The 13,737-nt window shown below is 46.7% G+C and overlaps 1 protein-coding gene across 1 annotated transcript in view; it reads left to right on the top strand.

Annotated features, from left to right (window-relative positions):
• The window catches only part of CAMSAP2 (calmodulin regulated spectrin-associated protein family, member 2), a 98,926-nt gene that overhangs the window by 21,515 nt on the left and 63,674 nt on the right, over positions 1–13,737 (top strand). The window contains exon 2 of the mRNA XM_010831073.1: positions 503–762. Within this exon, the coding sequence (XP_010829375.1) occupies positions 503–762 (260 nt within the window). The remainder of the gene's footprint in view (positions 1–502; positions 763–13,737) is intronic.

The raw sequence follows: 13,737 nt of genomic DNA, 5'->3' as shown, positions 1-13,737 counted from the left end.
GAACCTCAGCTCTAACTGCCCCCGACAGGCCAAGCAGGGCGGGAGAGGCCAGCGGTGGGAGGCAAGGGGACAGCAGACGGTGGGCAGACTCTCGGGTGTCGAGGCCTGGGGTCCCTGAAACGGCTGTTAGCTGCCTTTCCTGGTTGGCTGCTTGGATGGGAGGGGATTCACTGGCACAGGCGTTTGGGACTCTTGCCCTCGTCCCGCGTGTCCGAGTGCACATGTGGGAGCGCTTTGTCCTGAGTTGCTGGGCTCGGGAGGCGTTTCTCCTTGATGCTTGGCGGTGGCTTTCGTGATGTACTCGGACAGTATCTTCAGTAAAGGAAGGTTCTCTCTCTTTCTCATTCCAGACTGTCTGCCATGGTCAAATAAATCATTTGTTCAGTTAAAGGGTTATTGTTGTTTCTAGCAGAAATCTTTTACGACATAAGTGATGCTATTAAATAAACTGTGTTTCTTTTATACAAATCTTGTAAGAACGTTTCCCCCTTAATCTTTGTAGAGAATGTGCCAGAGGAGCTCCGAGAGCCGTTCTACACGGACCAGTATGACCAGGAGCACATCAAGCCGCCCGTGGTCGGCCTGCTGCTCTCCGCCGAGCTGTACTGCCGCGCCGGGAGCCTCATCCTCAGGAGCGATGCTGCGAAGCCCCTGTTGGGCCATGACGCCGTCATCCAGGCCTTAGCTCAGAAGGGCCTCTATGTCACCGACCAAGAGAAGCTGGTGACAGAGCGAGACTTGCACAAGAAGCCCATCCAGATGGTGAGTCTTCGCGGCCACGCCGATGGCGTTTGACGTGTGTGCTTCTGAGCGTGACGTGTGTCACACAGCAGAGGGACCTAGGCTTTACAGTTGCACTGCTGTCTCTGCCTGGAGTCTAACAGTTATCTTTTTCCTCATAAACCTCATTTTCAAACTGAAGATTTGTCTTTTTAAGAACTGAAGTGTGGTCGATTTACAGTGCTGTGTTTCAGGCGTATAGCAGAGAGATCCGACGAAGGAAGAGTGTAATGAACTATTTTGGAATGTTTGGTCCCATTCTAATACTCGGGAGAAACAATCACATAATTTCCAACTAAAGTGATTTTTTTTTCCCCCCAGTTTAAAAGCTTACTTTTTTCCATCCCAGAGACTTTAAGAGATGTAAAGGGCATCCTTGTCTTCTTGGGAAAGAGGTGGGAGTGGTGAGTGCTCGTTTATATGCGTGAATGACCTCTTGGTAGGTTTCTGTGTGCTCAGTATTTGAGTTTATTTAGCAACCAAGAACGCATTCTTGTGGAGAACACACAGTGCAGGGCTGTGTGCTGGCCTGGGTCGAGCAGGCGTGCCCTTCCTCCCCGCAGCTCCGGAGACACGCAAGTGCTGGAGTTCGGCGTGTCCTGCGTAAGTCTGTGGTACTGCTTGAACTCGCGTTTACAAAATCCTGGGCGTTGAGAATGGTATGGAACAGTGACTCATTCGCATGTTGGATTAGATCAGGCTCTCGTATGAGGCTGGTTGTCTTCCTTGGAGGAGAGAAGAGAGGTATATGTAGAAGACTATATGAAATTATGAGACTGAAGAAAGATGAGGGAAAGTTAGTTTACCAAATATAGCACTAGAAGAGCTGATTGACCTACCTTTGCTTTCTGCCTGTTTTCCTTCTTTAAAACAACCTCTTTTTATTACTTTCAAGAAATGGAGAATAATGTCTCGAGAAAACTTTAGTTAATGAATTTAGTAATAGATTTATTAAACTGCAGAATCATTGAGGAAAACTAAGAATGTTTCTTGTCAGATGGGAGGTTGTGGCCTTCTGTTGACGGCTGCAGGTTCACCTCACGGTTCCGTCCGAGGTTTGCACACCTGCATGGTGCCCGTGAGCAGCTTGCAGGCCCCAGGGCTGAGCAGAACTCTGCTCAGGGGGCCCTGCAGTAGCTCACTGGCTGCTCTCTGGAGTCACTGCACTGGGTGGACACTCCTACTCTGACTGCTTTTGCTACCTGCTCAGGCCAAGGGGGTGGTTACGAGCGTGTCCCTGTGCCGAGTCTGCATCAGGGTCTGCCCAGTGCCAGTTCTCTGAGGTGCCGGCGGTGCACGTCACAGGACCTGCTCCTCCTCAGAGGAGGTTGTCTGTTCTAGGTCCTCTCTAATAAGAGTGGAGCAGACTCTCCACGCTTCCTTCATTACTTTTCCTAGTGCAGCTTGAGTGTGTGGCGGTGCAGGTTTGGTAGACTGCTCTTGCATTCCCATCAGGTTACTTTCACTCTGCATTGATCTTGCTGTTAAATCTGACTCCAGGAATTGAGGGCTTCCCTGATAGCTCAGTTGGTAAAGAATCCGCCTGCATTGCAGGAGACCCCAGTTTGGTTCCTGGGTCGGGAAGATCCGCTGGAGAGGGATAGGCTACCCACTCCAGTATTCTTGGGATTCCCTTGTGGCTCAGCTGGTAAAGAATCCACCTGCAATGTGGAAGACCTGGGTTTGATCTCTGGAGAAGGGAAAGGCTACCCAGTCCAGTATGCTGGCCTGGAGAGTGCCATGGACTGTATAGTCCATGGGGTCAAAAAGAGTTGGACAGGACTGAGCGACTTTCGCTTCACTTTCACTTTCCAGGAGCTGAGGTTTAAGGAGCGTGATGTAAAGGGTAAGGCCGCTGCTTCTCTGGGTCTGGCTTCTGTTTGTGGGCCTCAGACGCTCGTGCTGGACCACATCATCTTCCCCTTGCTGTGCTGCACCTACTGATCTGTGTTTTCATTGTATACTTTCAGTTTTTCTTACAACTTGATTTAAGGTTTTCCAGTTGCTATGAAGTTTTGATTGATGATATTGTGCTATTACTATTTTTCTAAGACCTGTGTGAGAAACTTTCCCTAGAGTACTAGTAAAAACTTCGTTTCTTAAGAAACCATTCTTTTTGGTTTTAGAGTAATAAGAATCAATATCCTTCCTGGTCCTGCATTTTGAGAAGTGTAGTGAAAACTAGTATGTTTAATTGCACTGCTACACTGGCCCCCACCACGCCTCCCACCTCTACACTGTCTTGGTCGGAGCCTTATTTCTGCGTGCCGCCTCACAGCCTCTTGGGGAATGTGTGGTGGCGGCAGAAGCGCCACTGTGCGTGTGAGGCGGGCTTGCTGAACAGAGGTGGTCAGCTTGGGCTGGGTGGGGGTTGAAGGAAATGCCTTTTTTTTAAAGCAAAAGTGAGAGCACCGGTTGGGGAGTATCTCTCTCCATCTGAGTGGACTTAAAGACAGACAGTGAGAGTGCAGCCTGTAAACACGCTCTTCTATATTTACGTCAGTGGAAAGCATTGTCAGGAAGTGTGTTTTTCAGTAGTTAGGATGTGTATCAGCCATTATTCCGAGCATCGTTGTAGTCTGTAAGGTTGGCGGAAGGACTGAACCGTGGCGTGCGCGTGCCTGGCCCACATCCGTGAGCAGAGCCCAGATGCAGTGCGTGCACAGTCGCTGGGCGGGAGGCACAGGCTCCGAGACCTGATGTCAGTGCTCCAGTCGGCGACTTGTGTGCCCTGGAACCACAGCACGTCCTAACCCGAGTCAGGTCATCTCTCAGGTTATCTGTCCGCACAAGTACTAGTACGTAGGAGGACTTGGAAGTTGAGGGACTTGTAGCAAGTGGAGCCAGATGGGACTTGTAGCTTTTGAACTTTCCTCTGCAACAAAATGAAGTTGCATGTGTACTGCGTTTGATATCATCAGATTGGGCTGATGGATTTGATCTGTGTCATAAAATCTTAAATTCTATGAATTTCATAGCTGTAAAGAGCCTTAGAGATCAGAGCTGACCTGTGTGTAGTAGAAAACTTGCCAGTCACGACCAGCCTGGGGAACACAGTCCAGGGCAACTTTGAACACAGACTTCCTGGCCCTCCATGTAGAGCTGCTAGCATGGGGCCTTAGAAGAGGGGTGGAGGCACCTTGAGGCATGCAGGGTCCCCAAGCAGGGATCAAACTCATGTCCCTGTAGTGGGAGCATGGAGTCTTAACCTCTGAACCACCTGGGAAGTCCCTGGGACGTGTATTTTTAACAAGTGTTCAGAGTGACTTCTGTGATCAAGAATGTGATCTGAGAAATTTGAAATTTGATCTACTCCAGTCATTTCAAATATGTAATACTTAGAATTTAGAGGTTAAGCAGTTTGGCTAGGGTAGCGCTGTTATTTAGTAGCAAGACTAGAATTAGAATCTGAATGAGCTAAAACTCTTGACTTTCTAATTTATAATGCTGTAATCCAAAGCAAATTTGAGCACTTAAATATTTGGTTTCATGCTATGTAAATTGTAGACTGGTTATGAATCAAACTCTTGGTTATAAATCAGCTTTCCAGTCATGTTTGCATATATAGGAAAAAGAGTTGATATTCATAAAGCTCTATTAAAGTAAATGTATATAGTATGTGTGATGTGAAATAATGAGATTGATTTTCATGTTTGATTTATAAAATAACCTTTATTACTTAATCAGATCTTGTTTTGAAGCAGTCATATAAAGAAAAATTTTATTTTGAAGTGCTTTGTTTTAATGAGTACCAGAAAGAGCTTTAGTACTCTGTTTGCTTAATGGGAACTAAAGTGTGCTGATCGATCATTTGATAAGGAAGGCACGAAATGTTCTCTCGGTAAACTGTCAGCATTGTTTTAATGGATGTTTGGGGTATTCACACAATATAAGCTAAAAAATTATAATGCATCTCTGGTACTATCCATTAGGGCTTCCCTGGTGGCTCAGGTGATAAAGCATCCACCTGCAGTGTAGACCAGGGTTCGTTCCCTGGGTCAGGAAGGTCCCCTGGAGGAGGGCATGGCAACCCACTCCAGTACTCTTGTCTGGAGAATCGCATGGACAGAGGAGCCTGGCGGGCTACAGCCATGGGGTCACAAACAGTCGAACACGACTGAGCGACTCACACACACACACTCACACTGTCCATTACTCTGCCTTGTTGTGGTGTAAGACCAGTGAAGCTGTGTTTAAAACAGAGGGATGATGGAAACATCTGTTTACCCTCAGGAAGGCTATTCCTGCAAGTAAAAGAGTGTTACTTTATCGTGTTTTGTCATCCACATTCTCCTGACCACGGATGCCTGCACTTGGATGATGTGGACCTTAGAATCCAGAGAGAAAGAAGACTGGAAAAATGCTTGTTAGCATGAAATGGGTGCTCCCCATGGGAGTGTAAGCCGTAGCATTGGGATCATACAGGCGGGTGTGGTGATTGCTGCCGGCGGGTGAGGAAAGGCGTCGGGGCTGAGTGATTCACGGGGTTTCCGTGGGTGGGAAGGGATCGGTGAGAGGCGGCAGGCTGAAGAAGTTCCCAACGCAGTTTGGGCTGTGCAGGCATGCTGTGCGTCACGAGTGACGTCGCCCCTGCACGGGGGACGTGTGTGAGACGAGTCTGGATAATCGGCCAGTTGCAGAGGCTGTGAGCCCTAGTTGGGATTTTTAACTCTTGTGCATTACAGGATCATGGAAGACGTTTTCGTGCTGTTTTCCTGGGGGTTTGCTGTGCCAGTAGTGGTGCATGGACTTGTTTTTATCCTGCCTGCGTCAAACAAACAAAAGAGCAAAAACCCCGCCCGCCCATCCTCCTCACTGCTGTCCCCCTCCAGCACACTGGCCCCCCACTGCTGTTCTGGGGTCCCCATGGCGCCACCGTCGCTGGAACTCAGTCACTTACCCATGTAGAAGTTTGAAAAACCTTTCCCCATGTAAGAAGTTTAAAAATTGCCCTTTAGAGAAAGAGGATTATATAAATGTAAGATTTATTACAGTAGTGGTTGAGGAAGGACTTATTTCTAGTCACCCGTGTAGAATAATGTCTTGCAAACTATGAGCAGAGCTTATCTGTGAAAAATTATGCTAAATTCTCCTGGCATTTGTTGAACAGGATTTTCTTCACGTGTAGTGCTTGGTATTTCTGTTGCATGAATCATGGACCTGGTTTGGATTCCATTAGTATTTCAAGGCTCAAAGTCACATTATCTTTTGATATAACCATTTTTTTTACATTTGACTTAGCGTTTATTTTATTTAGAACTCCAGATTCCTTTCTCCTAGAAATAACTTGTTGAATGTGTGTTCATTTTACCAGATGACCTCACAAAACCTTTATGTTTATAATAAACCTGAAGTCAGGCCATCTGTTAATTTTTTTCAGTTTATTGACAGCACTTCTGCCACATACTCTGTATTACATACTGTGACTGGGAGGAGCTTCTGTCCTCCAGAGGCTCGCATTCTCCTGGAGGTTAGAGAAACAAGCAGCTTACAATACGTGTGTTTCAGGAGTGTAGGGGCTCCAGACTCACTTCTGCTCTTGGGCTGAGTCTTGACAGCTGTGAAGGGGCTTCCGGGCAGGCACAGAGGTGCAGCTGGTGTGTGGGAGCGCGCTGTTGGAGTGCAGCTTCAGCACGGGTACGTGTCCAGAGACGACGAGCACTGAGGCCGGAGCACTGGATGAGGATGGGCACGATGACTCTGCGTGTCCTTCATCCTGGAGGTGATGGCTCTGCACCAGGCAGGGCAACATCGGGCTTGCTCTGGGGAGCGAGCATGGAGGCTCTGGGCGTGCCGGAGGAGCGTTGCTGAGGTGGAGTCGAGGCGACTCTGTGTGTGTGTCTCCCTGCACCCTCCCGCCTTGGTGACCGTAAACTCATTCTTTAAGTCTGTTTCTGTTCTGTCAGTGAGTCCATCTGGATCAGTTTTTTAGGTTCTACGTACAAGTGACGTCAGATGATACTTGTCTTTCTCTGTCTGACTCCCCTTGGCACGATGATCCCCGGGTTCATGCACATGGCGGCCGGTGGCATCATGTCGTTCTCTTTAGTGGCTGACGTTCCGTCGTTGTGCGCCCCACATCTTCATTATCCATTTGTCTGTCAGAGGACCTGCAGGTTGCTTCTGTGTCTTAACGGTTGTGTGTAGCGCTCCTGTGAATGTTGGGGTGCATGGATCCTTTCGAGCCAAGTTTTTCCCCGGGTATTTCTATGCCCGGGAGTGGAACTGCTGGGTCACGTGGTGGTTCTGTGTTTAGCTTTTGGAGGAGCCTCCACGGTGCCGTCCATAGCAGCTGCACTGGTTTACATTCCCACCAGCAAGGTGGGAGGGTTCCCTTCTCTCCAGCCTTTGTTGTTTGTGTATTTTTTGATAATGGCCATTCTGACCCATGTGGGGTAATACCTCATTGTAGTTTTGATTTGCATTTCTCTAATAATTAGTGCGGTTAAGCATCTTTTCATCTGCCTCTTGGCCATCTGTGTGTCTTCCTTGGAGAAATGTCTGTGTAGGCCGTCTGCCCGCTTTTGCCTGGGTGCTTGTTCCTTCGGGATTGAGCTGCATCGTGAGCTGGTATAGACTGGAGACTAGCTCCTTGCAGTGCAGCGGCCGCCCTGACCCTCCCCGACCCCTGACCTGGTGCGTGTTCTTCCTGCACACACTGTGCTGCCACCCCTATTCTCGTCCTTGTGGATTTTGCTCTGCATCAATTCTGGGGAGCCTGGCAGAAACTCTCAGCATGAAGCAGGGTGCCCCTCCATGAGAAGGGTGTGTGGCCGCCAAGAGGAACGTGGTGAGAGTGGCAAACTGAGCGCCGGGGAGGCTGGCTGCACGGGGCCAGGTCTCTGGGCTGCAGCAGAGTCCCACAGGCTCTGCTTATAAACAACCAGAGCTTATCCCCCGGCCCTGATTTGGAGGCTAGGGGGCCAAGGCCAGGGAGTCGTCATGGCCAGGTGTTGCTGAGGCTGCTTCTGGGTTGTAGGCTGCCAGTCTCCTGCTGTGACCTCCTGGGGGAAGGGACGGAGCCTTCTGGGGCCCCTACCTATCCCCTCCCAGGGGCCCCCCCTCACACCATCACCTGGTGCTTTCTAGTTGCCACATTTGAGCTTTCAGCTCAGTTCAGTTCAGTTGCTCAGTCGTGTCTGACTCTTTTCGACCCCATGAGTTGCAGCACGCCAGGCCTCCTTGTCCATCACGAACTCCTGGAGTTCACTCAAACTCACGCCCATCGAGTCGGTGATGCCATCCAGCCATCTCATCCTCTGTCATCCCCTTCTCCTCCTTCCCCCAATCCCTCCCAGCATCAGAGTCTTTTCCAGTGAGTCAACTCTTAGCATGAGGTGGCCAAAGTACTGGAGTTTCAGCTTTAGCATCAGTCCTTCCAAAGAAATCCCAGGGCTGATCTCCTTCAGAATGGACTGGTTGGATCTCCTTGCAGTCCAAGGGACTCTCAAGAGTCTTCTCCAAAACCACAGTTCAAAAGCATCAATTCTTCGGCACTCAGCCTTCTTCACGGTCCAACTCTCACATCCATACATGACCACAGGAAAAACCATAGCCTTGACTAGACGAACCTTTGTTGGCAAGGTAATGTCTCTGCTTTTGAATATGCTATCTAGGTTGGTCATAACTTTCCTTCCAAGGAGTAAGCATCGGTTAATTTCATGGCTGCAATCACCATCTGCAGTGATTTTGGAGCCCCCCAAAATAAAGTCTGACACTGTTTCCACTGTTTCTCCATCTATTTCCCATGAAGTGATAGGACCAGATGCCATGATCTTAGTTTTCTGAATGTTGAGATTTAAGCCAACTTTTTCGCTCTCCACTTTCACTTTCATCAAGAGGCTTTTTAGTTCCTCTTCACTTTCTGCCATAAGGGTGGTGTCATCTGCATATCTGAGGTTATTGATATTTCTCCCGGCAATCTTGATTCCAGCTTGTGCTTCTTCCAGCCCAGCGTTTCTCATGATGTACTCTGCATAGAAGTTAAATAAGCAGGGTGACAATATACAGCCTTGACGTGCTCCTTTTCCTATTTGGAACCAGTCTGTTGTTCCATGTCCAGTTCTAACTGGTGCTTCCTGACCTGCATACAGGTTTCTCAAGAGGCAGGTCAGGTGGTCTGGTATTCCCACCTCTTTCAGAATTTTCCACAGTTTATTGTGATCCACACAGTCAAAGGCTTTGGCATAGTCAATAAAGCAGAAATAGATGTTTTTCTGGAACTCTCTTGCTTTTTTGATGATCCAGCAGATGATGGCAATTTGATCTCTGGTTCCTCTGCCTTTTCTAAAACCAGCTTGAACATCTGGAAGTTCACGGCTCACGTATTACTGAAGCCTAGCTTGGAGAATTTTGAGCATTTCTTTACTAGTGTGTGAGATGAGTGCAATTGTGTGGTAGTATGAGCATTCTTTGGAGAAGGCAGTGGCACCCCATTCCAGTACTCCTGCCTGGAAAATCCCATGGATGGAGGAGCCTGGAAGGCTGCAGTCCATGGGGTCGCTGAGGGTCGGACACGACTGAGTGACTTCACTTTCACTTTTCACTTTTGTGCTTTGGAGAAGGAAATGGCAACCCACTCCAGTGTTCTTGCCTGGAGAATCCCAGGGACGGGGGAGCCTGGTGGGCTGCCGTCTATGGGGTTGCACAGAGTCAGACACGACTGAAGTGACTTAGAAGCAGTAGCAGTAGCATGAACATTCTTTGTCATTGCCTTTCTTTGGGATTGGAATGAAAACTGACCTATTCCAGTCCCGTGGCCACTGCTGAGTTTTCCAAATTTGCTGGCATATCGAGTGCAGCACTTTCACAGCATCATCTTTCAGGATTTGAAATAGCTCAACTGGAATTCCATCACCTCCACTAGCTTTGTTTGTAGTGATGCTTTCTAAGGCCTGCTTGACTTCACATTCCAGGGTGTCTGGCTCTAGGTCAGTGATCACACCATCATGATTATCTTGGTCGTGAAGATCTTTTTTGTACAGTTCTTCTGTGTATTCTTGCCACGTCTTCTTAATATCTTCTGCTTCTGTTCAGTCCATACCGTTTCTGTCCTTTATCTAGCCCATCTTTGTATGAAATGTTCCCTTGGTATCTCTAATTTTCTTGAAGAGATCTCTAGTCTTTCCCATTCTGTTGTTTTCCTCTATTTCTTTGCATTGATCGCTGAGGAAGGCTTTCTTGTCTCTTCATGCTATTCTTTGGAACTCTGCATTCAGATGCTGATATCTTTCCTTTTCTCCTTTGCTTTTCTCTTGTCTTCTTTTCACAGCTATTTGTAGGGCCTCCCCAGACAGCCATTTTGCTTTTTTGCATTTCTTTTCCATGGGGATGGTCTTGATCCCTGTCTCCTGTACAATGTCACGAACCTCAGTCCATGGTTCATCAGGCACTCTATCTATCAGATCTAGGCCCTTAAATCTATTTCTCACTTCCACTGTATAATCATAAGGGATTTGATTTAGGTCATACCTGAATGGTCTAGTGGTTTTCCCTACTTTCTTCAATTTCAGTCTGAATTTGGCAATAAGGAGTTCATGATCTGAGCCACAGTCAGCTCCCGGTCTTGTTTTTGTTGACTGTATAGAGCTTCTCCATCTTTGGCTGCATAGAATATAATCAGTCTGATTTTGGTGTTGACCATCTGGTGATGTCCATGTGTAGAGGAGGACACAAACATTCAGCCATGAAATTAAAAGATGCTTACTCCTTGGAAGGAAAGTTATGACCAACCTAGACAGCGTATTAAAAAGCAAAGACATTACTTTGTTAACAAATGTCTGTCTAGGGCTATGGTTTTTCCAGTGGTCATGTATGGATGTGAGAGTTGGACTGTGAAGAAAGCTGAGCGCCGAAGAATTGATGCTTTTGGACTGTGGTGTTGGAGAAGACTCTTGAGAGTCCCTTGGACTGCAAGGAGATCCAGCCAGTCCATCCTAAAGGAGATCAGTCCTGGGTGTTCATTGGTAGGACTGATTTTGAAGCTGAAACTCCAATACTTTGGCCACCTGATGTAAAGAGCTGACTCATTGGAAAAGACCCTGATGCTGAGAAAGATTGAGGGCAGAATAAGAAGGGAACAATAGAGGAAGAGCTGGTTGTATGGCATCACTGACTCAGTGGACATGGGTTTGGGTGGACTCCAGGAGTTGGTGATGGACAGGGAGGCCTGGTGTGCTGTGGTTCATGGGGTCGCAAAGAGTTGGACACAACTGAGCGACTGAACTGAACTGAAACATTCAGATCTCAGCAGGTACTCTTCTTGCATAGGGACGTCTCATTTAGTGACAACTGATTTAAAAAGATACAGATTTTTTAAAAACAGAGTGTTTGACTTTGCAAAATAATTTTTAAATTTTAAAAGTGTTTTATACCAGGATTCATTTTCACAACACTGATTTAGAAAAGAACGACTTTTAATAACCTACGTTTTCAAGAATACATTATGTGAAGTGAAAAATGTCATGCTTAGTGCAGTGCTCAGTGTAATGTTCATTATTTTAAAAAACTTGCTCTTAATGCCGTCTCCTTTAGCTGTTGAAAACATATTTTATATATCTCATTTTCCCCCAGTTTTACTGATAAAAACTGCATATATTTAAGCAGTACAATTTAATGTTTTAATATGCACATGTATTGTGTATATTTATCATATTGAACCAAGTATTATGCCCAGTACATAGTGCTTACAAAGTGAAATGTTGACTTCTGGCCATAGAAATCAGATGTTTCCGATTGATTGGGACAGTGGAGCGCTTATCCCTAGAGGCCACGTCTGTGCTCCGTGCCCTGCCGGGCACGCTGCTGGTTTACCTGGGGGTTTGGCCGCCTGCTGGCAGAGGCTGCTTGCCTTGTGCAGGCAGCACGGGGATGGAGGTGGAGGCTGAGCTCGAGAGCGCCCTGCCAGGCCTGGAGGCGCTGCGCGTCTGTCTGTCCTGAGTTGGCCCATCTTCCAGGGTCTGTGCCCTGCCTCAGTGTCCCCTCAGTAAGTCCCAGGTGTTTAAATTAGCACAACTCATTCAACAGACCTCTGCCTGCTGTTAAAAGAAACGCAATGAAACACTGTGTGAAGAACGAGCCGACCAGCCCCCTTGTGCCCAGTTTACCTGCGTCCCAGTTAACTCCGCGGACAGCTTTAAGCGTAGCAGTGAAGTCTGGAGTGGAGAGAGGCCTTCGCCGCCGTCTGGGCTGGAGTTCTGGAATCCTCTTGACCGAGGCTGACATGGATGCGTTGTGCTGCAGGACCCGCAGCTGCTCTGGCTGCTGCACACACGTGACAGTTACCCTTGTGACCTGACTTTTTTCCTGTTCTGTTTGCAAAAAATGACGACTGTGGTTGATGGAACCTACTTCATGCTTGACCCACAAATGGGTTATAAACACACATTTAAAGTCACTCGTTTAGTTGTTTTTATAGGGAAGAGTGGTAAGGTGACAGCGTTGGTACTGAAAACTAAATGCCATACTTATATTTTTCTTAAAAATGTATTTTAGTCTATAAGTTACCAACTTGTATCTGTTTTAATGAAAAAAAAAAAGGAAACTGTGGGACTAGAGTCTGTGTGTGGGCTTGCCACCTTAAGGGTTATTTATCTAGGGCCTTTCCTGGTTTTCCAGTGGTTAGGACTTGGCGCTTTCTGTGCTGTGGGTCTAGATTCAATCCCTGGTCTGGGAACTAAGATCCCACAAGTTGCACAGCATGGCCAAAAAATAAAAAGGTTTATTTTCTCTAATTTCAATGTCATACTTCTAGCAGATTAATTTTCCTAAAATAATACTTTGATACCTGTCTTACTTTCCAATTAAAAAATGTTAGTCATTTGATTTGATTTGAAATTTAGTATATATTGCAGATTCATATGCATATTCTTTTATAAAAAATTTGACTTTTCAGAGCTAGCTTCTAAAGTACGATATAGTGAGTTACTTCATACTTTGTAAAATAAATTTCACTTGTAAATAGTGAAAGTTTTATTGTCTGTTGGTAATCTCACCTTCGTAACATATTCAAAGTAGCAAAAGCTAAATATTTAGAGAGTTGTCTGTTAGTATAGACCTGCCAGCAGTAATTTTTGATGATTTTTGAAGGTGCAGTAAATGTGTATTAACCAAGACTTTTCATCTTTTAAAAAGAGAAAAAAGTAAGTATTCGTTGTAGATTACTAAATTTAAAGACATAGTACTGTTGAAGATACTTTTTCTTTAAATAATATACAGCATTAGCATCAGTTCAGTCACTCAGTCGCGTCCAACTCTGCGACACCAGGCCTCCCTGTCCATCACCAGCTCCCAGAGTTCACCCAAACCCATGTCCATCAAGTCGGTGATGCCATCCGACCGTCTCATCCTCTGTCGTCCCCTTCTCCTCCCGCCTTCAGTCTTTCCCAGCATCAGGGTCTTTTCCAATGAGTCATTTCCTCGCAAGCATTAGCTTACATAACTGTATATAAACATATATGAAAAGGAGCACTGAGTTTGAGCTGCTTTTGCTGGTTTGGTGCAGAGATCAGGTTTTCCCATCTGCACAGCTCCGGCCAGCACTGTTGAGCAGTGCACAGGCCCGCGGTGGTCCGCAGCCATCCACACCCCAGTCTGTGTTGAACAAACTGACCCCGCATCCCGTCCACATGATACCGAGCTGTTTTTATTACAGCTTGGCAGACTGTAATAGTTTAGCAAATTGTTTTTAATTAATGTCAGTGATGAGAGTTAAGGAGAATAGATGATTACTTAAAAACTACAAACTGTTCCATTTGGATGCTTGCCTGTGTTTAGACACCTGGATCAATGAGCTTCTGTGATAGAAAAGAAGATCTTTGTAATACTCGGACTCCTTCTGAGCTTGCCCTGTTCTGTGTTGAAAAGAGGGTTATAATGAGCTGTGGCACGAAGTGACTGCTGCAAAGCTGTCCCAGGGGCCTGTCTTTCAGGAAGTCCTCTTGTTCTGCTTGCAGGGAT

The sequence above is a fragment of the Bison bison genome, unplaced genomic scaffold (genome assembly GCF_000754665.1).
Source record: "Bison bison bison isolate TAMUID 2011002044 unplaced genomic scaffold, Bison_UMD1.0 scf7180017864524, whole genome shotgun sequence".
In the NCBI taxonomy this organism is placed as follows: Eukaryota; Metazoa; Chordata; class Mammalia; order Artiodactyla; family Bovidae; genus Bison; species Bison bison.
This window is presented reverse-complemented; position numbering and strand designations above follow the sequence as displayed.